The sequence below is a fragment of the Elaeis guineensis genome, chromosome 11 (assembly GCF_000442705.2).
Source record: "Elaeis guineensis isolate ETL-2024a chromosome 11, EG11, whole genome shotgun sequence".
In the NCBI taxonomy this organism is placed as follows: domain Eukaryota; kingdom Viridiplantae; phylum Streptophyta; class Magnoliopsida; order Arecales; family Arecaceae; genus Elaeis; species Elaeis guineensis.
In genome coordinates, this window is record NC_026003.2 from 23,092,492 (window position 1) to 23,117,738 (window position 25,247).

General features: G+C 39.8%; 1 protein-coding gene across 5 annotated transcripts; it reads right to left on the bottom strand.

Moving 5' to 3' along the window:
• Window positions 1–10: 10 nt before the first annotated feature.
• Window positions 11–4,981, bottom strand: LOC105036526 (diaminopimelate decarboxylase 1, chloroplastic-like). Of its 5 annotated transcripts, none has more exons than XR_012135354.1 (5): window positions 4,421–4,978; window positions 3,953–4,015; window positions 3,374–3,566; window positions 1,786–1,935; window positions 11–172 (listed from the first exon to the last, which is right to left on the bottom strand). XR_012135354.1 is itself a non-coding variant. In XM_073245645.1 (4 exons), exons 1-2 carry the CDS (start codon window positions 4,603–4,605, stop codon window positions 3,442–3,444), a joined length of 291 nt encoding a protein of 96 aa, XP_073101746.1. In that variant the 5' UTR covers window positions 4,606–4,981; the 3' UTR covers window positions 11–172; window positions 1,786–1,935; window positions 3,374–3,441. The 5 variants fall into 5 exon arrangements, 1 of the variants encoding a protein (XP_073101746.1); XR_012135353.1 differs by having other exon boundaries at window positions 3,374–3,552; window positions 4,421–4,976; XR_012135352.1 differs by having other exon boundaries at window positions 3,374–3,547; window positions 4,421–4,973.
• Between the last annotated feature and the right edge of the window lie 20,266 nt (window positions 4,982–25,247).

Below are 25,247 nucleotides of genomic sequence, written 5' to 3' on the forward strand. Positions count from 1 at the left end.
TTAGGCTTACAGTATTGATGAGATCCAAGGGTGTTGGAAGGACAGTGCCTGTATGATGGTAATCTATTCCCAAACCACCTCCAATGTTCAGGTACTTCAGTTCAAAACCTTGTGCTCGAATTTGATCAATGTAATTCACCATCAGAACCGCAGCATCTCTGAATATGTCCACCTACAAAAACAAGTGTAGCACATTCTAGTTACATGATCAGGATTCACTCTGCACATACAAATTAATCTTCACACATGTTCATTGTCATTTGTTTATGAGACTATAACTTGCTAGCTCAAAATGGCCTACGCTCCTGCTGATTGCAATGTGTCACTCATACATTTGATCATTATTAAGAGAAGCTAGTTTTAGATCATATTCAATTTAAGTTGATTATATATCCAAAAGAGGAATAAAGTAAAAGAGCAAATTGGTGTGGCTGCAATATATGAAACTTCAGCAAAGAAAGAAATCAGAACTACTTAGGCATGCAAGGGACACGGATAAAGTTCACGCACATATGAAGTTAAATTACCAAAACAGATGGATGAAATGTACAAGATGTTATCCATAAAAACAGCTAACTACGAAAGGCACTAAACTAAGAGATAAATTGTACAAAGACGTAATAAATACACCTTACTCTGGTATTCAGTGAAATAGTTTACATGACAATCTGCAGTCTACAGTCTCCAAGTGGTATGCTTGATAATTTGTTTCAGAATCAAAAATAAATAAATAAATAAATCAGTCCAATCGGAGCAGTCATATGTATAATGCTGTTCTCAACATAAAACTATATTGATGATACATATGTTTGGCCACTGAAAAGCACCTCCTAGCAGGGAATTTGTCAGATTGGCTACATCCTAGGAGTCATTTGCACAGAATAGTAATATTACAATACACCTAACCTTTTGGTGCAATGAAAATATAGACTACAATCGAGCCACTAGAAAATGAAGGCATTAGAGGTAAACATGTTGATAATAAATGCATGGAGGTTCTGTCTGACTTCTAGTCCTCCTGTACACCCCCAGCATCACTGAGTGACATCTCACATTGTCGGAAGATTGAAATCTGTTTACTCTAGAATCCACAGTAATGTTCATTAATCTTTTCTTTGTGAAAGATTCCAAAAACTTGGGTTTTGGGCGCAGGGGGGGTGAATTGAAAAACATATACTAAATTAATCCATGACTTAGGTAGCATAGGCATTACATGCATTGCAAGTGCTAAATTGATCCATGACTTAGGTAGCATAGGCCATAGGTATTACACATATTGCGAGTGATTGTTATTCAATTTGTCTAATACAATAAGGCTTATCCCTTTGTGTCAAAACATATCCATACTCAATATCATAAGGCAAGTAAAAAATTTGGGGACTTTGATTGGTATGCCCACTGCTAACTTTATCAACCAACAAATGCCAGAATACAGATGAATCAAGATAATCAGTAAAGCATAAAAATAAGGTTGATCCAATTCTCAGCTATATCACTGATATCAATACTTCATATATCAAATCAGTTGTATATTTGTAAGATGTTTGTAAAAAATCTACATGATACATCATCACATTTTTTTTACTATGTAAAATTTATAGCGAATATAAATTGCTACATTGGCAGAAAATGTAGCCTTGTTTGTCAAGTGAACTTTCTCATCCAGAGGCCCTTTTAGCACCTACTTTCATAACTACTTAAGGGCCTTTCAATCCAGCTATAAGTTAATCAAAGTGCAAAAAAAGAAGGAAACAAACCAAAAAAGTCAGCAAGTAGAATAGCTACCTTTGTGATGGTTGATCCCAAATGACAGTGGGCTCCAACAAGCTTGATTTCATTTGGATATGACTTGATAGCATCTAGAAACCACTGCAATTTCTCATTTCAAATACCAAATTTTGAAGTCTTATTTCCGATGGCAACATAAGGATGAACCTGAAACAAATAGTAAGAATAGACAATATTTAAGTGTCTCAGCACTCAGCAGTCATGGACTTGGGCATGAATTCCAAAAAATGCATTCTCCAACATAGGTTAAAGTTAAACAAAAAAAATTTGAGCCAATATTCATTACAGTTAAATAAAATGAGTCCTCATATTGGTTACAGTCCTCCCAACTGTTGAATTGGCTTTTGTTCGAAAGTATCAGAATCTGACCTAATCCATTAAAGATTTATTATGATTTACTCAGTTCAACAAATTTCCTTGGTATTTTTTTCTGTATGTTCAAATTTCCAACAGAGGCCATTTTGTTCGTCAATAAGCAACCACTATCGCATGATTGTAGGAAAGCATATAATGGGCAATTCAATGGCAATTGATAAAATAAATGTTCCAAGAAAGTAAGCCTCATGGGTTAGCCTAAGCTAAAAGTCAGTTTCAAGCAGTCCATGAGCAAGAAGCAGCATGCAAAAGGTCCTAGCTAGTCTTATTTGCCAATCACATACTTCCATGGACAAGATGAGAACAAAAACCTGAGTATATGAAGGAAAGCTTCAATTAATCACGATTTCAAAAGCAGAAAATAAAGGGTAGCTGAATTTCATGCAAATTAAGCGACTTTGAGGGTTTAGGCTTAATCAATGGCATCCAAAACATCTCAGATAGACCCTTTGTTTGCCTCAAATCCATCATCCATAATAGAAGAAAAGGGGGGAGGTTTAACTTATAATAGATTTAAGTTTGCAGCAAGTGAACCAAAGATAAGCTTCTTATGTGTTCCTGACTGTCGCATGTTTACTACATAGGAGATCTGTAGTGCTTGTCTTTTGAGAGCATGCTCCTTCATTAAACACACAACATATAAGCAGCATAAGCTATGAAACCCGGGAGTGGAGTTAGAAGACATGTGGGTTAATGTCATTTTCCTACATAATACTGTCAAATTAGTTTTAAACAGTTGAGGAAAAATAAATGATGTAGGCACATTAACTTTATGAATTTCGAGTCAATGTTTCGAAAATTAAGTTGAAATGGGTAGACTAAGGAAGACTAAGTACAAAATATAGATTAAAATAATTGAGAGCAGACTGCAAAATTATAGCTCTGGAGAGGAAAGATAGAAGATCTAAACGATGGAACATCAAAATGTGTAAAAAGTTCAATATAGGGGATCTAAATAAACTTGGATGACATATTTGAATAGAAAGTTGATGAGGTTCTATAAGCATTCCATCCTGTTATGAACAAATAGCATGGCAGATTAATGGCTTCACAAAACCAATCCACTAAATGAGAGAATGCTGGACAGCTATTGTTACAATGATATAAATTTCTTTGTACATCACTGTGTTAATGATGAAGACATGAATATCGCACAACAAAATGCACTTAATACATTATAATTAGATGCGAATGACTGGCAACATCGTACCTGCGGATCAACATCTGGATTTATTCTAAGTAAAATTGGAACCTGCTTTCCCACAACTCTTGCTGCAGTCACAATGTTTTCCAAGTCAAATTCACTGTCAACATTAACAAATACCCCTTTTCAGCAGCTAATACAAGGTCCTCCAAGAGCTTCCCGTTTCCATTGAATATACACCTGGTCTTCAAAATACCAACTGGGAAGATTAAATATTGCCATGCACAGATAAGATCACCACATTGTAGACAATGAAACAGATTCAACTATCAGTGGGCAATGAACGCCAAGTAAGAAGAGACATACACAGTTATAAAGCTATGAAAGCCCAAACATCTATGTCATTATTTGGGGTAACAGAACAAATAGATACACTTATAATTTGCCAATGGGGCCCCATATCATTACATAATGTATGCACGACAGAAAAAGACTCGCAAAGACAAGCAATACTTTAATAGGAAAATGAAGGAAGCAGTTCAGCCAGGATACTTGACACGTAAATCTCAGGGCAATTTGAAGAATAAGCCTCAGATATCTAATTCCAATATAAACAATGTAACAACAATCAGATTCATGACTCACAGCGCAGCTCAGCACCATTGATCACCTCCACTGAGATCAAGAAACCAAAGTCCCAAAGTCCACCTGGTCAAAGCTTCAAGGTTGAGAATATAAAGGAGGAAATGAATTAAACTAATTCGCATCCTTCATGAGAGAATACTAATCATTTTAACGAGTGATGGCGTTATAAGCTAGCTTTTTTTTTTTTTTTTCAGTCATAAAAAAGTGATATTATACAAGAAACATACTATGAAAACTAATTTGACTTACAATTTTTTAACAAATGTTTTTGCTAGACGGAAACGACCATAAAAACCATAAATATAACATCTTTATGGTTCTTTGGGTCAAAAAAATCACTGTTTACCCATATCTAATACAAAGCATGAAATGTCACAAGTGGAAAACCCAAACATAAAAATTAATGTTTTTTCTTCAAGAATTAAACTAAGATCACGCAGTATAGAGGAAGATAGGCTAGGGTTTCACCTGGAGGGGTCGAAGCCGGCGTGGAGGGCAAGCCTGAGCTCGTTCCCACTGACAACCACAGCGCCGCACCCGAGCCCCCTGAGGTGCTCCAGGATCTTGAGATTATTATTGGCCTTAATGGCGTATCCAACGATCGAGAGCAGCCCCTCGAAGGCCTCCCGATAGGCCTCGAAGTTGCGGGTCATCTAGGCCTTGCTGTAGAGGTAGAAGGGGCTCCTCTTGGCCGCCTCCATGACGTCGACACGTAGGCCCTCGCAATAGAGGGAGCCATCAGTGGACTTGGAGAAGCAGTGGCGGAACGAGGTCTCGGCCGCCAGCGTGGCGGCGGGGACAGCAGAGGAGGTCGCCCTCAGGGTTAGGGATCTGGATCTGTAGGGGGTTGGGAAGGAAAGGGAGGGTTTGGAGGAGATGAGGGGGGAGGTGGGGTTCTGGTTTAGGAGGGATTTGGAGGATGAGAGGGGGCGGGAAACGAGGTTGGGCGGCCACCATTTTTGGGGAGAGGCGTGGAATGGAGCCGTTGGAGATGGAGGGGCCGTTGAGATGAAGAGGTTTATGTACACAAGTGGGAGGCTCGGATGGCTCCATAATTGGGGAGAGGGTTGGGGTTGTATCTTTCGCGCGAAATAATGATTTACCTTTCTGACGGTGTCAACCGTTGGATTACTCAATAGTGGCTTTGAGATCTGTGCAATGGTTGTAGAAGATTTTGTGGTGCTTTGAGAGCGCTCAATCCAACGGTTGATGCCGCGAAAGGCATCAACCACTTTCTGACTAAAAATACAACCTGTTTCTATTGAATTTAAAACCTAGAGTAGAATGAATCGATTTAAACGAAATTGGACTGGAGCGATATCTTTGTGACCTGATAAAAGCTCCTTCAATCTATAAAATTAGTCAAAAAATCTAATAAGAATCTTTCGGTTCTTAACCCTCCGATACTTAAGTCAATTCGACCTTAAAAACAGGAATGGAAAAGAGTAGAAGAGCAAAAGAGATTGAATAGAACTAGAGAAAAATTGGGTAGAAGCCAAGAATCTGGTCTAATTTTCTATCAATAGAGTCTCCTCTAGTTTCAGAATACTGAACTTACAGATGGAAGATCTCTATCCTTCTATTTATAGAGGGGCTGAGGAGGCCATTCAAGAGTTTTCTAGGCCATTAGAAGAGTTTGCTAGGCGGTTAAAAAGCCACCTGAAGTGAATTGGTGCATAGCTAAATATGAGATCGTGGCCAGCTTGGCTTGGTTGAGGAAACTATCGCGGACATTTGTAGAACGATTAAGTCTGTCATTATAATAGTTCTCCTCAGTAGACAATCGAGGTGAAATAGAGATGTCATAACATTCATTCCGGATAGTGAGGTATTAGGGTTCAGGTCGGTAAATATCCAATCTGAACATTTCTTTGTTAGCTGAGATGTCATCCGAATAGAATGCAAGGATGTTCTTCATTCAGGTCGATAAAAATTCAAGCTGAATCTGCTAACCAATCAATTGGTCTGCTGGGATCTGATGCTTTCAGATTGATGTTTCTTTGATCACATATGATTATGCCACGTATCTTGAGGCTGGTTTAATGCACCAACACTTTGCCCTCTACTTCTTATGTCCGAAGTGATAATTTTTTAATCGAAATAGGAAGTAAAAGTATCTTCATAAGGTTGGGTTTTCACTAATTTGGGAAGCATTTGCCATAAAGATTGGATTTTATCGGTCAACAGATCTTATTTCCAAGTTAGAATTTTTGGCCCGATCTTTTACCGATTAGGGGATCTTATCTCCGTATTTGAATTTTTGATCCGGCTTTAACAGGTCAGGAGATCTTATCTCTATATTTAACTTTTGACTCGATTTTTCACCGATCAGGAGATGTTATCTCCACACTCAATTTTTGGCTCGATTTTTCACTAACCAGGAGATCTTATCTTCACACTTGAATTTTTGATTCGATTTTCATCTATCAAGAGATCTTATCTCCACACTTGAATTTTTTATTCGATTTTCATCGATCAAGAGATCTTATCTCCATATTTGTATTTTCAATTTGATTTTCACCGATCAGGAGATCTTATCTTCATGTTTTACCTCGAAACTTTCTAGACTGGTGTTGCTGCCGCTTGGAATACATGCACCGTGTCTCGAAAGCATAGAAATTAATTATTTGGTTGAAAACAAAGGGACCTAACCTTTCAAGAAATGATCCGTCAACTTCTACCATCATTGCTTGGACAGACAGTTTAAAAACATCAAATAAAAGTGCACCATCTGTCAACGTTTGATTGGCTTATCAGCTTGGGCACGGATCAATCTGTCGTGTCTGAATTTGAGAGGAGGTGCATTTAACTACCGTCTGATCGAGCACAGGATTAATGTAAGATATCACAAATCGGCGAGGAAACCAGCCAATCCAAGCCATCGGTTTGCCTATAAAAAGCTTTTGCCCCCCGACCACTATTCATTTGTGCTATTATCGTACGAAGGTACTGCCAAATTATTTCTAGAAGTCTCTCTGTGTTGAGCGGCTGTCGGAGATAGTGAGAATCTTTGTCGGAGTGGGAGGAAAGGATTCCACTCTTCACCTCTTGGGAGGATTTCATCTGTTTCTCTTAGGTATCGGTCTTCCCTCTTTGCTCTCTTCTAGCCGTAAAAAAGATAGCCTTTCTTTCTCTTTCGATTTTTTTCATTCCTCCCCCATATTTTTTCTCAAGAAATATGTCCAAGATGGGTAGAAACGGGAAAGAGACCATAGGCGACTCACAGATTAGGTCAACCCAACCTTTACTGGCCATTGAGGTAGAAAATCCACCCCAAGAGGACCTCGAAATCGATTCCATAGGTGAAGGGAGTTCGGATCACAGCGCAGAATCTCTTATACATGGTCTCACGGACTACCTTGATCCAGAAATAGAGGGATCTATTTTGATCGAGGAGAACCTCATAACCCTTAGGGACAAATATGACATACCCGATGAGTATGAGATGATAGTACTGGATTCAGAAGGTCGGATATCTGATCCTCCCGAGGGCTGCATAGCTTTCTATGATGAGTCCCTTCGATCTAGCCTGCGGTTCCTGTTGGGAATAGTGTCCCAAAGCCAATCATCAGCCTGTTGACAATTGTACTCTTTTTTGTATTAGTATATGAATTATAAATAAATAAAAATTATTTTGATATTTTTCATCGTAAATTATTTCATCTTCTAATGAACTCCTGTGTTGTGGTGAAGTCCTTAGGACTATTTAGACTCGACAAAGGAGGATTTGTCGTCTAGTCTTTAAACCTGTTCGCGATCAAATGATATGTTGTTACCAAGGACAACAACGTTTATCAAGCATAGGTCATTGTATGCCATATGGGTTGGTTGTCCTCTTAACCAAGGAGTGTGGAGACACTGGTATGGTATACAAGTGAGATGTAAGGGTACATCTGTACTGAATGTGACCGACTCCGAAGCTTTATCTGCTGTCAAGATTTGCTCTGATGGGATATGGGTATAAATGTCCCTCCGATCTGAGACCGCCACGGTGACTTGCAAGCAACTCACTGCACTTAGGCACTGGACTACCTGAATTTCTAATTCAGTGACGGAAGGCTGCTGGGTGTAGTCAAGTACTTGACTTGTCGGTACGTGTGTCAAGATGGGATTGACCACTCCAGTTCAGGAGCTGTGTACAGTCGTATTTCAATTTAGTAAAACCTTGGCCAGAGTAGTCCTAGTGAAGAGTCACAGGACTGTTTGAGTTGAGCACGATTCGGATGATCTGATCAGGGTTGACAGTTTAATCCTGAGTCATCCTATACACAGGGGTCAAAAGGATGAATTATACAATAACCATATTCACGTAGGTTTTGAGTGTTGTGATTGTGACTATTCGACCTATCCGGACGTCGGGTACCATTGCTAGATGGTCACTTCGATTAGTACAGGAATTGGTTCCTGTACTATCGACTTAGGTTCGAACCTGTGGGGTCACACATATTAGAGGTTTCCATCTGATCTGATGGCTGGTGAAGAGTCCTAATGCTCGTGGACTTTGAGTCCTACGTGTCTGAAACTCTGTGATCGAGAATCAAGATTCTCTAATCATGAGTTCTACATATTTTGGGTACCGGGATCAAGAGTCCCACTGGTTTGGGACTTTTTGATCAGGGTTTCATATCGATGGACTCTGATGTCCGATTGCCCATCGGATTTGGACTCAGTATTTATGAGAGGTTTAATTAGTGATTTGATCACTAATTAACTTAATTTGATTGAGTAATTATTTTTGGATCAAGTCCAACTGAATTGGATTCAGTTGGGTTTGACCCGATTAGGTTAAGTGTTGACCTAATCGCCAAGGTGGTTTGGTCCCTGATCTGATCAGGGGTTGGGCTTAGTCAATTTTTGATTTGATTAGGATTTTATTGAGCCTAATTAAGCCTAATTAAGTTGGCTTTAACTTAGTCTAATTGTGCCTAGCCTATTTTGATTAGGTTGGCTCAATTACGTTGAAACCACTTTGACCTCATCTCCCTGCGCCACCTCACTTATCTGCGTCCATTTGAATTCACGAGAAACAACTTCTCATGAATTTTCTCCCACATAGAAGCCTTCCCACACCCTCCCTTGTGCGCCAATTATCTGGATAAAGATTGGTTTGTTGGCCATTCAAATTCAAAGGATGTTTGAATTTGAATGGGCAACTAATCCATGCACCACCCACCTAATCTTGTGCGCCATTTAATCTACACGAGAAAGAGTTTCTCGTGTAAATTCTCCATGCACAAAGAACCCACGCCTCTTCTCTTCTCTCGTCTTGAGTGGATAAGGATGGGTTGGTTTGCATTTGAATTCAAATTCGATTTGAATTCAAGTGAGCAACCACCTATCTTTATCCTCTCACGTGGATAAGACGTGTCTTGCACTGTTTTAAAAGTGAAGAGAAGGTGGGACGTGCGTAGAATTTTTTTGAGAGAGAATAGTGGGCGTGAGGAAGCCTTGTGCGTGAGTTGGAAGTTCAAAAACTTTCGAAAGAAAAGAAAAGAAAAGAAACAAAAGTGGGCGCAGGGTTTTCAGTGAGTACCCTAGGGTTTCTGCCTGGGGTTTGGGAAGTAAGAAGGTGAGCTACGAGTGTCGTGAGCCTACCAAACTTTAGGAAGAGCTTCATCAATCTCTCAAGCACCTTTGCTGATAATTCAGAGTATCCGAAGAGTCAGCAGACATCGATCAAAGGAGTTCGATCAGCATCGACCGTCGAAAGGGTTCTGCGATGAACTAACATTCGTGAGGAGCCGATCAGATCGGGAGCTTTGTGTGGATGATCTGCAAAGGCCAAATACACTGTGTGGCTATGTTGCAATGATCAAATCTTTTCGATGATGATCAGACTGCAGCGATCGACTACCTGCACGAAGGTAATGTGTTCTAAACACATAACAGTAAAATATTTACTGTAGAGAATTCAAAATTTTAAATTTAAATGCATGCTATATATATCATATTTAGATCCTTGTATAGGATTAATACATGTTAATTAATTAGATTAATTAATAATTTCCACTGTAAAATTATAATTTTGAAAAAATTTTCAAATTACCGTTTTACCCCTGCACTGAAATTCCCATAGTTTCCACTACACCTCTTTTTCAGCAACGTCTTTAGTTTTTAAAGGGTTTATCCCACTCAACTAACTCCGAACACAATTAGGATAATTATAGTATTCATAATAATGTGTAACTTCCTTCACATAGATCTTAGGATTTTTCTATTTAGATCCTTGGTCCTTTTGAAAAGGCTTTTTGAAAAGGCATCCGAGTGAGAAAGGTTGGTAGTACTTCTCACCTAAAAAAAATCATAAATTTGGACCCAGCCTTCCATCTTCAATTCACGGCTGGAAAGACCATTTTTTCTTTGTCCGGACTCTAATTCCATGAGGTTTTAGAACTTTCTGGGAACATTCGGATACTAAATATAACTCTAATAATGAAATTCTCTCCGAAAATGAGGTGGCTCATTCAATCCTGATTGCTACCAAAACATTCAAGTTATCTTCTTTGATAAATAATCAAGCATTGTATGATGCCGACATTCATCTGTACTCTCCTCGGGATAAGACCGAAGTATTTTACTCTTCAACTCTATCATTTCTTTTCTACTTTTATTGTTTTGAAATATCTGTTTAATGCAGAAATGAGGTTCAATCCAACGAAGGTAGAGGATAGGAAGAGGAAGGACCAACCAAAGCCATCTGCTATCAACCCCACACCAAAGAGAGTCAAAGGTGCAGTGCCTCCCCCTGCCCAGGCGGCATCCCGATCTTCTTCGATGATCCCTTCTTTGGTTAACTCAGGGAGAAGCGAAGCCTCCCGAAGACCACAAAATTCTCCTCGGGCCCTTTCGCTGGAACCCCATCTTGCCAATCCGTGGTGGTGAGGATCAAGAACAACACCCGACCTGCGTCGCTTTTCAAAGAGATCGGGCGCAAGCCAACCACAACCTCCGAGGCTCCATCGAGCTCGGCTGAGGGAGACACCGTGATAAGGATGTCACTCCTGGAGTGGCCCCGATTAGACCAAGATCTTCTCGAATCAGTGATGCCGACTGTCGATTTGGAGGTGTGTCGAAAAAATAAATCTGAGGAGATCGCCAACCATGAGTTTGAGCAGCTCATGCATATGAGTTTTTCTTTCTTTTCTTCTCTCTTCCTTTTTTTTCCACTTTGGTGAATGACCTATCTGAACCTTTGTCTTGTAAATCGCCGTCGACTTCAAGGTCATGTATGAGAACATAGCCTACTTGTTAAAGAATAAAGAGGCTATGGATGCCAATCTAATTATTCTCCAGGAGGAGAAGAAAAAAGAATCCGAACTTGCTGCGGAACTCAAATATCAACTTGAAGAAAAGCTGAAGGCATGGAAGGTGAAAAATCAAAACCTACTAGATCTTTAGCGAAAGGTTAATAAATAGGAGAAGAAGATTTTTAATCTACATACTATCGTTGAGAAGAATAAAGAACTAGAGCCAAGGCTTAGAGAGACAGAAATGACCAATGAGGCTCATGAGAAGGACATAGAGGCCTTGAAGAGACAAGTTAAAAAGGAGCAGAATAAGATGGCTAAGGCAGTGGAACTATACAAGGCTTCCAAGGAGTTTGAAGATGAAGTATCTCAGAGCTCTGAGGGTGCGTATGATTACGCCTCCAGTCAGTGCTGCAACTTGATCAAAAAATTGCACCCCGAGATAGATATCTCCAAGGTCACTCTGAAGGTGGCCATCGAGATGGGTATGAAGGGAGATCTCGAGTCACCCCCCAAAGTGACAGAGGAGCCAGCGAAGTAATCTGATCGATCTCCTACCGAGGCGAACACAACTAAAGCTATCACCGCAGAGCCCATATCCATGGTACCTCCAGTGAAGATTGAAGTCCTCAAGGTTGGTAAGAAACCGGAGTCCACCCCAGTCGCAGAGCCTACTACTACTGATATTATTGGAAAGCTAGAGCAGACCAAGAAAGAACCAACCAAGGAAAGCTCCAATGCATCGATGATCATCCAGTAGGAATTTTCTTTCTTCTCAGAATGTACTGAACTGATATAGGTCTTCTTCTTTTTTCTTTTTTCCTTTTTATGGAACATGTAAACCCGATATGGATTTTTACTTCTATACTTTCTTTTCATATTAATGCAAGAAATATTTTTTTTAGGCATCCTGATTTTGTTTGTGTATTTTAGTGAATTTCATTGCTTGTCAGGATAAAAAAGCCACATATATCTTTATAATTCAATAGGATCAAAAAATGATAACTTTAAATTCATCCATCATCAATCAAATAAAAATCAAGATTCGAATGTACCTTTATTTATATGACCACAGACGGATCAAGTTTTAAGATTCAATCCGGAGGTCGATATTTTCAAGAGAACCCAAAGATAATCTTCCAAAGATAATCTCGCTCTAGAGATCAATATAACATCATATCAATTCGAAATCGATGTAAGATCCCTTCGGTCTCATATTCGGCATAAGATTTGTCGGTTGATCAGGGGATCAAGTCCTCTGGGAGTTTTCCAGACTAAAATTTGGATCAATACGTATGCCCTTTGGGGCTATATCGGATCAGAATCTGGGTTGATGTGTGCCTTTCGGAGTTTTACTGGACTGAAATTTGGATTAAATATTCATGCCCTTCGGGGCTTTATCGGATTGAAATCTGGATTGATGTGTGCCCTTTGGGGCTTTGTCGGATTGGAATTTGGGTTAACTATTCATGCCCTTTGGGGCTTTATTGAATTAGAATCTAGGTTAACATGTGTGCCCTTCGAGGTTTTACTAGATCAGAATCCGATTTAATGTGTGCCCTTTGGGGCTTTACCAAATTAAAATTTGGATTAACATTCGTGCCCTTCGGGGCTTTATTGGATTTGAATTCGAGTTAACATGTGTGCCCTTCGGGGCTTTACTGGATCGAAATCCAATTTGACGTGTGCCCTTTAGGGTTTTACTAAACTGAAATCTGGATTAATATTCATGCCCTTCAGAGATTTACTGGATTAAAATTCGGGTTAACATGTGTGCCCTTCAGAGCTTTACCAGACCAGAATCTAGTTTGACATGTGCCCTTCGGGGCTTTACCTCTTTAAAGACCAAATCTTGATAAATGAGGGGACAAGACATACAAGAAAAAGCTCATTAAAATATTTTCATTGATAATATTTTTTGAGATTTTCATAATTTCAAGTGCGGAAAATAACAAACCCATATAAATTCTCAATTCTATAAGCCTCTAGGCGAACTACATCAGTGACTCGATAAGGTCCTTCCCAATTGAGAGCCAATTTATCTTGCTCAGTAGGCTTTGAAACTTTAGCTCACCTTAGGATGAAGTCACCCTTCTGAAATGATTTTGATTTCACTCAGACATTATAATACTTAGCGATTCTCTGCTTATAGGTCACCATTCTGACATGGGTTTGTTCTCTCATTTCATTAAGAAGATCCAGATCGATCCTCAATCGATCTGAATTGATTGCTTCATGAAAATTTCTGTTTCTATCAGATAATAAGCCAATCTCTACTGGGATTATAGCTTCAGTCCCATAAGTGAGTCTGAAAGGAGTTTCTCCTGTCAAAATCTGATATGTGGTTTGATATGCCCACAGTATACTCTGCAGCTCTTCAGCCCATAACCCTTTTGCATTAGTGAGCCTTATCTTCAAACGCTGGAGGGTGGTTCTATTGGTTAGTTCAACCTTGCCGTTTGACTGTGGATGTCCAACAGAAGTGAATCGATGATCAATATAAAATTTAGAGTAGAATTTAGGGTTATCAAACTGCCAACCATTATCAGTGATGATGATCCGAGGTAAACCAAATCGGTATATTATAGATTTTCAGATAAATTCTTGCATCTTTTTCTCTATGATCTGGGCCAAAGATTCTACCTCTATCCATTTTGTGAAATAGTCAATAGCTACCATCAGAAATTTTTTTTGGCCTGTCGCTACTGGGAAAGGTCCCAATATGTCCATCCCCCAAATTGCAAAGGGCTAAGGGGCGGTAATAGAAATAAACTCAACAGCAGATTGATGTTGGATATTAGCATACCTCTGGCATTGGTCACACTTATTGACAAGATCAGCTGCATCTTTTTGAATAGTTGGCTAGTAGTAATCTTGTCAGATTATTTTATAAGCAAGTGACCTGCCCCCCAGATGGTTTTCACATATCCCCTCATGTACTTCTCAAAGTGCGTAGTCAGCTTCATATGGTGTCAAGCATCGAAGTAGAGGAAGAGAATAAGACTTTTTATATAAGCGGCTGTCTTGAAGAACATACCATGAAGCTTGTCTTCTAATGCTTCTGGTCTTGGCTGGATCATTGGGCAGAACTCCTTTAGATATGTATCTACGAGGAGGTCAATCCAAGTTGGCTCATGATCAATCTGAAATACAGAGAATATCTCAATACTAAGCCTATCCATCTGTTCAATTAATACCTTCTGATTCAGTTCGAAAAAAACCAAAGTGGTGAGGTGGGATAGAGCGTCAGCCCAGGTATTTTTCAATCTAGAAATTTGGATTACTTCAAGCTCTTCAAAATTTTTGAATAGTTTTTTGACATTCTGCAGGTAATGAGCCATCGTGAAATCTTTGGCTTCAAATTGATCTTGAACTTGACTGACGACAAGTTATGAATCTGTAAATATCTTTAATTTTCTGAGCCCGAGCTCTTTTGTCATTCTGAGACCCACCATCAGAGCTTCATATTCAGCATCATTATTGAAAGTATTGAAATTGAACCTTAGGACCTGCTCTGTCACGAACCCTTCAGGACTAGCCAAAATCAAATCGATGCCACTTTTTTGAGAATTTGAGGCTCCATTCATATGTAAAATCCAAAATGAATCATCATTTTTAGGACTTACCAGGATCGACCCATCATCTGAGATAGTGCATTCTGTAATAAAATCAGCTAGTATCTAGCCTTTAACTGTAGTTCGAGGTCGGTAGCTAGTGGACATCAAATTCACTGTTCAATAGTTCATTTGGCGATCCGACCTGAAGTATCAACCCTTTGTAATATTGATCTGAGCGACTGGTCCGTCAATACTGTAATAGTAAGAGCTTAAAAGTAAGATCTGAGTCTCCAGACTGTCATGATCAAAGAATATATCATCTTTTCAGGCATCTTATACCAGATCTTTGCATCTCCCAGTAATTTGTGGGTGTAGTAGATAGGCCTTTGAATGTCCATTTTTTTTCGGATAAGAACTGAGCTAACTACATAAGGTGAAACAAAAATATAGATATATAGTTCTTCACCTTCGATCGGCTTAGAAAGAAGAGGTGGAGAGCCAAGAAACTTCTTAAGATCCTTAAAAGCAGTCTGACATTCTTCTATCTAGCTAAAATTTTGGATATTTCTTAATATTTTGAAGAAGAAAATGTATCTTTCAGCTGACCTAGAAATGAATCAACTGAGGGCTGCTACTCGTCTGGTGAGCTGTTGGATTTTTTTGATAGAAGCCATGCACTTCATTTCCAATAATACTCTAATCTTTTCAGGATTAGTTTCTATTCCTCTTTGATTAATGTGAAAATCAAGAAACTTACCTGAGCCAGCTCTGAAGGCACATTTATTAGGATTGAGCTTCATCTGGTATCTTCTAAGTTCTCCAAATGCTTTCTTTAGATCGGTAATATATCGATCTTTTTTTGTACTCTTTACTATCATTTCATCAACATAAACCTCCATATTTCGATCAATTTGTTACTTGAAAACTTTATTGATGAGGTATTAGAATGTAGCACCTATATTTTTAAGACCAAAAGGCATCATTTTGTAATAATACAAATCTCTTTCAGTAATAAAGATAGTATTTTTTTTATCTTCTGGAGTTATTTGGATCTGATTATAGTCTGAGAAAGCTTCCATAAAGTTGAGGAGCTTATGATCAGAGATAGCATCTACGAACTGATCAATTTTCGATAGGAAAAAACTATCTTTCGGATAAGCTTTATTGAGATTTTTATAGTCGGTGCATATCCTTCATTTGCTATTAACTTTTTTGACCATAACAACATTGGCTATCCATTTCAGGTAATGAGCTTTTCTGATGAATCTTACTTTTAAAAACTTGTCAACTTCCTCATCGATAACTTTCTATCTTTTCAAGGTGAAACTTCTTTTCTTTTGTTGAACCGATTTAAAATTTGGATCTACATTCAGTTTATGAATAATCACATCGACAGAGATGCCAGGCATATCAGAGGCTGACCAAGCAAAGACGTCAGCGTTTGTTCACAGAAACTTGATCATTTTCTCTCTTAAACTAGGCTTGAGGTTTATACCAATCTAGACCATTTTTTTGGATCATCTCCCATAGGAATGGCTTTAAGCTTTTTCGCTGGTTCACCTTGGATGTTTTCAACCTCGCCCAATGCATCGGGTACATCAATTGATATAGTTTCTACTGATTGATTTATTTTAGCAAAAATTATAAAATACTATCGAACCACCGTCTAATCGCCACATATTTCACCAACTCCTTTCTTAGTCAGAAAATGTACCAACGGATGGTAAGTAGAGATAATGGCCTTGAGGGCATTGAGATCAAGTCGGTCGAGGATAGCATTATAAGCAGATGAAACTTTGACTACCAGAAAAGTGAGTTGTACTGTTGACTGTCTTAACTCCTATCCCACTATAATCGGTACAGTAATTTCTCCCTCGACTACCATCAAATTTTTTGAGAACTCGATGAGGGGAGTACTGATGTGCCTGAGTTGTCCGATCAGATTCATTTTTGAGAAAGCATCATAGAATAATATGTCAGCAGAGCATTCATTATCAACAAGAATACTTTTTACATCATACTTTTCCATCATCATAGAGATGACGACAGTATCATTATGCAGGGTTTGGATCTCCTATACATTATTTTCAGAAAAAGAAGTAACATTTTCAGTTCTCTACTTTTTGAAGGATGAGTCATCAGTGTCAAATAGGATGCCCGATATCATATTGATAACATTAGCAGTTGGTCAATTGTGATCGTCAGAAGTTCCTTTTCTCGGAGGTCTGTATTCTTCAATTTTGATCGATCTGATATATTTATCGAGATAACCCCGACGCACTAAGATTTCTATCTCATCTCGCAGCTGCCTGTATTTCTCGATGTCATGGCCATGATCTCTATGAAAGCGACAATACTTTCATTTATCTATCTTCTCTAGAGGGGCCTTCAAAGGATCAGGTCTTCGAAGGTATCTATTCCCTTCAATTTCCATTAGAATCTGAGTTCGAATAGTAGTCAGGGGAGTGTAAGAATTAAAATACCGAGGTGGGCTCCTTGACCTCAAATTTTTTCAGGATCAATTTGAATTTTCAGTCTACTGCATCGCCATATTCTCTCTCAATCATTTTTTCTTATTTTTATCCTTCTTTGCCTGCCTCAAAATAGCTTCCCCCTCCTTGGCCTGGGCATACTTACGCATCCGAATGAGCATCCCATTGTAGGTATTCGAAAAGTTTTTATTCAAAGAAAAAATCAGACGATTGCTTTGGAGTCTCCTCTTCAAAGTAGACATGACTGTTGGATTTCGGGGTTTGAAGCATGCATATATGTTTCAAAACTTAATTTTCTAAACACCACAGTGGAGAATAAGATTAAAATAATTTTAATCTAAATTTTGTATGTATAAAAATATAAAACTACATGGATCTATTTAATATGCTGAAATTGATATATGCTGAAATTTAGATTGTGATCAAATCACATACTTGTTTCACAATCTCTTTCTTTAAATCTGGATCTGGAAGAGACGAGACTCTATTAGCCGCACAAGTATCCGACCTCTATGAATATCTACTCGAGAACAGCCTAGAACAGCCCTCTATAATCTGAATTTTGAATCTCCAAAATTCAGCCTGCTGAATCTGAACGAAGTCTGGATTGTGATCAATACTTGATCTTTCTCCTTGATCTTCTTCTTCTTCTCTTCTTTAGAGTTTTTTCTTGCTATGTGCTGCAACCAGATATTAGAAACCAGTAAGAAAGAGGCACCCAAATTCTTTTGGGCATAGAACTCCTTGGGACATGCGTCCCAAGAAAGGGGTGTATAGAACACCCAAGAAAAGAGCAAGGGAAAGGAAGAGAGGGTGTGGGGAGAGCTTTTGGGTGTGAGGGGCTGCTAGTTTTGATGCTCTAGAGACCTTAGGAGAGGTCTCTTTAAATAGGTATAAGGATTGAATCCTATTCAATCTCATAATACAAGTCCTACTTGTATTAGGATTCCTATTAACTTAAGTTATCCAACTTATATTAGGAAGCCCAATAGGCACCAATAATTGGAGCCCTTGCATCCATAATTAGATACCCTAAAACACACCCAAGAGATACCCCATATGAGAATAAAAGGCCGTCTAATCAATGGACACGTCCAAATTGATCAAATCAAGGTGGCACCCCATAATAACTATCAAAGAGATTCATAAGGGACTTGCACCCTTAATTTATGTGATCCATAACCTTAGACATCCAATAATTGAAGTCTCATGAATCTTATTCATGTAGATTATTAGTAGATAATTAAGTTAGAATTAATTTATCAAATAAGTAATCCCAACGGAAAGAGAAATTGGGTCCAACTATGTGCTAGCAAGGTTACCATAAACCCAATGGATTTCTCTAAACCCAATTGACACTTTATAAGCTCAATTACTTATTTCAGGCCTAATCTCTTTGTTGTGTGACCTCATAGGTTCAATTCTATCTGGTAGTGAGACATACAATGATCTCTATAATCGTATCATTGAAATTCTTTTCAATGGATCAGAATAATTTCACTCTAACTCAACAAAGATTATCGATCCAAAACAATCCTAGTGAGCTCTCACAATCTATTAGTGACACTTAGAAGTATGTAGTAGCAATCCAGTAGAACTGAAATGAACCTCTAGATATAGTAAACGTGTGATTCAATTCCTCTATCATGAGTTCCGACTATATGGCAGGTCATGGATAAATCGTCAAACCTCAACATCGGTCATATAACAGATTCAATCAGCTTAAGTCCATATATGATTCTATGAAAATTCTTTTCCATCAATTACACTGTCATGGCCATAGACTTAAGGACTCAGTCTCTTAAATCTCATAAGACTACTCCCTTCTGTTAGGATCGATAGATCCTATTTTGATGCACATCCTACTCCTACAGTGGACCAACTATCGCCAACATCCACTACAAGAGCTCTTTGAGATCTATGTTGATGTGTCAGTCAAACTTCAGCAGCCTCACTGCGAGCAGTAGTATCATCTCAGGTCAAAAGATCAATAATACAACTGCAGCATCGAGAAAGTCACTAATCAGTGAGCAGATATCTATGTGACTTCTCGTGTTGGTCACGATCAGTGCTAGTTGTTCTCTAACAACCATCTGCACTCTCGCTCTAGTGTCTCTACACTGCAAACTCGAGATCCATCTGTCTAAAGGGAGTGATCCGTGCACTGGTCTATCTGAATCAATCACCATCCCTATGATGATCCTATGATCAGGAGCAATTTAGGAATCAACCATCAATGACATATGCCTCAAATTCTTAATTCTTTGAGAATATGTGTCATCATCTTGTTAATTTCTTAGATGATTCATGGATATATAAATATGAATGATAATATAACTGCCTAATAAGTATAAAATCATGTTCTAGAAATATAAAATGTATCAGTCAAGATTGATTTCTAGGGCATACATCTAATAATCTTCCACTTGCACTAAAGCCAATCTGTCATGTACCAAGCCCTGTCTTCACAAGACAAGCTATAGTCTTAGGCTAGCTAAGTGCTTACCAGTGGGTCATCCACATCACATGTAGAGTTTGCTCTCTGCACCTCTATATATTTTTACTTGAGGTGGTCACATGTTCTGCTGCTTTATGTGCTTGGATATCTGGTGAGACCTAAGCTCCTTAGCAAAGGCTATGGTGCCTTTGTCTTTGCAGTATAGTATCACGATATCTGATGGCATGACAACTAATTTTGTAACTAATATTAAAACCAGAATGCATCCTACACATCTACAGTTTACTCAATTTTTATTGATCGATTATTTGAAATCCTTCCAAAATATCGACATAGGAACACTCCCATGATGTAGACATTCTACCATCAACATCAGACATAATATCTGAATTAGTGTATTTTCTCACTCCTAACTTTGATCCTTTTTCAAACATGTCCTTAGTTCATCTTAAGAGCTTAAGGATATTTTCACAGCAATCCAGTGCTCACAGCCTGGATACAACTGATATCTACTTGTGACAATCACGGTATAATCAATTTAAGTACTTTATGGCATATGACTATGCCCGAGAGGATAGCAGATCCCTCTTTGAGATTTTTATGTGGAACACTTTCAGCATCCGATCTCTGTACTTTATCTGTGAAAATATAAGCATCCAATTGCATCTATCTTTATAGATCTTTAGGATGCTCACTTTATGTCTTTCATGGAGAGATCTATTTTCAACCATATTTTAACCAATGTGAGTATTGGACACTCCCACTGATCTTTTTGAAACTCATAATTCCTCATATCTGATCAAACAATTTGATAATATCATTGAAATGAATGTTCTAACTCCAAGGGTATTGTGGTCTTTGAGATCACCTATTACAAGAAGTGAAATCCATAGGCTATTTCATATAGAAATCTTTAAAAAATCTCTACTCAGGAAAGCTATTTCACATCTTTCCTTGGAGTCGATGTCTCACATCACCTCGTTGTAGGTTCTGTGATCATCTCTATGTTCCCTATCTCTCATGAGAAATAATTTTCTTTACATCCTCTGTTAAGCATACTCAAGTACCTTTTGAGAGGATTGGAGATCCTACTATGTATACAAAGTAGAGGAGAAATACACGTCTACTGGCTCATGATTAATATGTTCTTAAAGTCTCAAGATTCTCTGCTCTTCAGAGACTCTCTTAGAGCTTAACTTTCCTCCCACTGTTTCATCTTGGTTAAACAGTTTTTCAAGAAGATAGCATTGAGTCACAATCACATTGTAATCCCATCGAAAAGTAATATTCCAAACTCTTTTAGGAAGAGCTTTATAGACCTATCTTCTAACATATCCACCTGCTGTCTTAGACACAGGCTAGATATCCTTGAATCTCAAAATAATCAAGATTCAATTCTCATAATGTCATATCTTATATGGTGTGGTAGGAACAGATTTAGAGAGAACCCAATTTCATAGAAATAAAGCATGTCTCTAAAGAAATATAAATAAATCAGTGAATTTTATTATGGACCAGATCATATCTCATATAGTCCCATGACTCTTCTTATCTCATAGAGCTAAGATTTACTAAGACGGGTCTAATATGAAACAATGCCATTTTATGAGATAATCGAAAATTTTTTTTCAATGATATTACATCCTCGATCCGATCGAAGTACCTTCAAAAATTTTTTGATATCTTTCTCTACTTACATCTGAATTCTTTGAACCTTTCAAAAATTTCAGATTTGTATCTCATATACAAAGTAGAGACAACTCCTTGTTTAGCACATCATATGGGCTACACACATCAAATGTGTACAAAGATAAGTATCTCAGTGGTCCTTTTCTTTTTATCCCACAAGAGTAGCTTGATCGTATTTTTTCAAAGAGATGATGCACAAACTAGATTTGACTCAACAGACAATGAGCCTAAGCCCATATTTTTTCAGTTTGTTAATCATTTCTTCTCCAATATGACTTAGCTATAGGTTCTACATATACTTTAAATTTTATCTCAATTTTAGATCTCTCAGATCCAATGGCATTCACTGATTACTCAATTAAGTTCACATATGCAAATGATAGAGACTATCTCTAAGAACTAAATCCAAACGATAATTGTAAAGGACAGATACCTATGGTTACAGCAGCAACTGTTGCCCTATAATCAATTCAAAGATTACTTTCTTAGCCCTTTACCTTCCCATCAACTCTGATTACTCAATTAAGTTCACATATGCAAATGATAGAGACTATCTCTAAGAACTAAATCCAAACGATAATTGTAAAGGACAGATACCTATGGTTACAGCAGCAACTGTTGCCCTATAATCAATTCAAGGATTACTTTCTTAGCCCTTTACCTTCCCATCAACTCTACACTAGAGTTTGTAGCTCAACTAGAAGAAGAAAAAATTGTAAGGATAGTGTTGGGTATAAAATAACCCCAGCCGAAGTTCGTAAGGGGCCAACCCTCCCAGGACTCTTCCGGCTTCCGATCTTGTGCAGCGTCCTTTTGAATTCTCCCGTCGTCCGAGCTTCCACAGTACCGTCCGGACTCCTCCAGCAGTCGACCTTCCACAGTGTCCTTCAGATTTTTTCAACGGACGAACCCCTATCGTACCCTCCGAACTTCTTCAATAATGAGCTCCTTCAGTCGTCTATCGGACTACTCCAAATGCTCTCTGAGCTTCACTATCGATCGATTTTCTACAGTGATCGACTACTCTCCGAATCTCTTCCAGACTTCCTCCTATCACGATCAACTTTACTCCGAGCTTCTTTCGGGCTTCGTCAATGTCCGAGCTTCTCCAGCAGCAGGACTTCTACAGTAACCAGACTCCATCCGAGTTTCTATAGCGGTCGATCGCCTTCTGAATTTTACCCGGGCTTCTACAGTAAGTGAATTCCGTCCGAACTTTTATTGCAAGTGGACTCCATCCAGACTTCTACGGTAAGCGATCTCCATCCGGACTTCCACGACAATCGGTCTCCATCCGAGCTTCTACGGTAAGCGGTCTCCATCTGGGCTTCCACGGCAACCGATCTCCATCCGAGCTTCTACGATAAGCGGTCTCCATCCGGGCTTCCATGGCAACCGATCTCCATCCGAGCTTCTACGATAAGCAGTCTCCATTCGGCTTCTACGGTAATCAATCTCCATCCGAACTTCTACAACGGACGGGCTCCATCTCAGTTACAACTGAGTAGTGCTGGATGCCAAGGAAGGAGTTTGAATCTTCTAGGGTCTCCACTATTATGATTTCCCTATGATCAACCCATGTGGTGGTGGTCATGGACCACAAGACAGGAAAGAAGCTATTGCATGGTCCTTGTTGGGATATACCAACTGACCCCGTACGCCGACTTATCCTCGGACCAGTCCGACCGACGCCCGACTCTACCCATCGGACAGACAGATGACTCCGACAATGACTGTCGACAATATTCGACCGAAGATATGCCGGCCAAACAGATCGATACTGTTTCCAACTGGTCGAACGACCGAACCCATATCACTGATTCACCGTCGTGGGTGGCAGCCGACGTCCGACTTCCACAAGGCACCAGATCAGCCGACGATATTTTCGAATCATCACCCGACGTCCCGACAGTCGAATACCGACATATAGTCGGCCAGCCCATCCAAATACCGTACAACCGCTATGGGCTGTTGTCCTGTCAAGGATATGCTGTGCGGCCACCCTGGGGCATTGTTCTGCCAAGGATATGGATTAATTCTGATGACCTGATAATCCACACTGATTTGACAGCCCCCGACGATTTGACAACTCCCCAATTATCTGCACCATTAATGGCAGGACCATAATGCATTCTACTATAAAACGGGATAAGACAATAGTTTTGGTAAGTTTTTCTCGAGCTTTCTTAAGCTTTCTCAAACTCTGCTAAAATTTCATTCGAGTGCTCCATTTCTGTTGAAGTAGAGTACTGACTTGAGCATCGTAGGGTCTTACCGGAGTACCCCCAACTCCGATTTAGACTTTCCTTGCAGGTCCCGATGGCGGCCGTGATCCCCTCGACTCCAGCTTTTCCAGCATCGGTGGAATTCTGCACCAACAGAATTGGTGCTAGAGAAAGGAGCCTGTGTTTTTGCAGGACACTTATTCTTAAAGGAGTACTCAATGGGACTGTCTCCAGTCATCTTCTTCGACATCTTCTTCTTCTTCTCTGATCAGATCCAACCTGATGCCTCCCCGAAAGGCATCCACCAGGCGATCTACGACCTCCATAGCCAGATCTCGGCAAGACCCACCAGCTCCGGCCCCGTCTCCAATTTTTCAGGCTTCTCTCCCTCCGACAATGGCAGTCGGCATGGAGCAGTTCGACCTGCTGGTTCAGCAGGTCAGGGGCCTCACCGAAGTGGTGCAGGCCATGCAGCAGTAGCAGCAGCAACCGTAGGCATCTGTGCGGCTCAAAAGAGCATCGCTGGAGTTTCAGAAGCCGGCGATCGGACGGCCCACTTGGGCCAGTCACCCTGTATCCCCCGGAAAGGGGAAGTAGGGGGCGGAGAGCCCTCTGTCTGATCACGATTCTGCCCCGGAGGGTCCCTACCTCCGTTCTGCAGAAGACCCTCGAGATTCGTGATCGAGAGGATCTCCTGGATCAAAGGTTTCAAGAGATGGACCGACGAATTGAAGAGCTCCGCCATGCTCCCCTGCTTACGGTGAAGATATCTATACTGATCTTCTTTTTTCTCAAAGAATTATGCAGGAACCGATCCCGTCGAACTTCAAGCTCCCCCAATTTGAGAGCTACGACGGGACCTCAGATTCAGTTGATCACCTGGAGGCCTTTCGGATAATGAGGCTGCTCCATGGCATGCCAAACACCATCCTATGCCGAGCTTTTCCATCTACCTTGAAGGGAGCAGCAAGAAATTGGTACTCAACATTGAAATCGGGTACTATCTTCTCTTTTGATCAAATGAGCTATCAGTTTGTGGCTCATTTCGTCAGCAGCCGACATCCCCGAAGAAGTTCGGAGTCCCTCATCAACATCAAGCAAAAGGAGGGAGAATCCATCCGAACTTATGTCAACCATTTTAACGCCGCCATATTGGAGGTCCGGAACTTGGACCAGTCGATTGCAATGGCCGTCCTAAAGACAGTCTTCAAAAGAATGACCTTTTGTTTTCTTTTGGAAAAGAAGTATCCCAGAGATTTTGCTGATTTGCTGGCTCGGGCCGAAGGATATGCCCGAGCAGAGGAAGCCTTCAAGCTGAAGGACAAGGAGACCACGAAGGAGTGGCAGGCAGGTGACCTCGGCAAGCCCGCAGCTGAAAAAGGGCCAAGTGAAGCTCGGCCACGTTCCCAAACTCCCTCCGGACACAAGCGTGTACGAACTCCCCCCGAGCTCGTAGGCAGAAAAGCCGGACCATAGAGTTCGACGGAGCTTCCCCCAAGAAGATTCACAGCTACGCCCCTCTCAATGCTCCAAAAACTCAAGTGCTGATGGAGATCAGGGAGCAGCTACCAAGGCCGGAAAGGATGCGCACACATCCCGAGAAATACAGCCCTAACAAGTTCTGCCT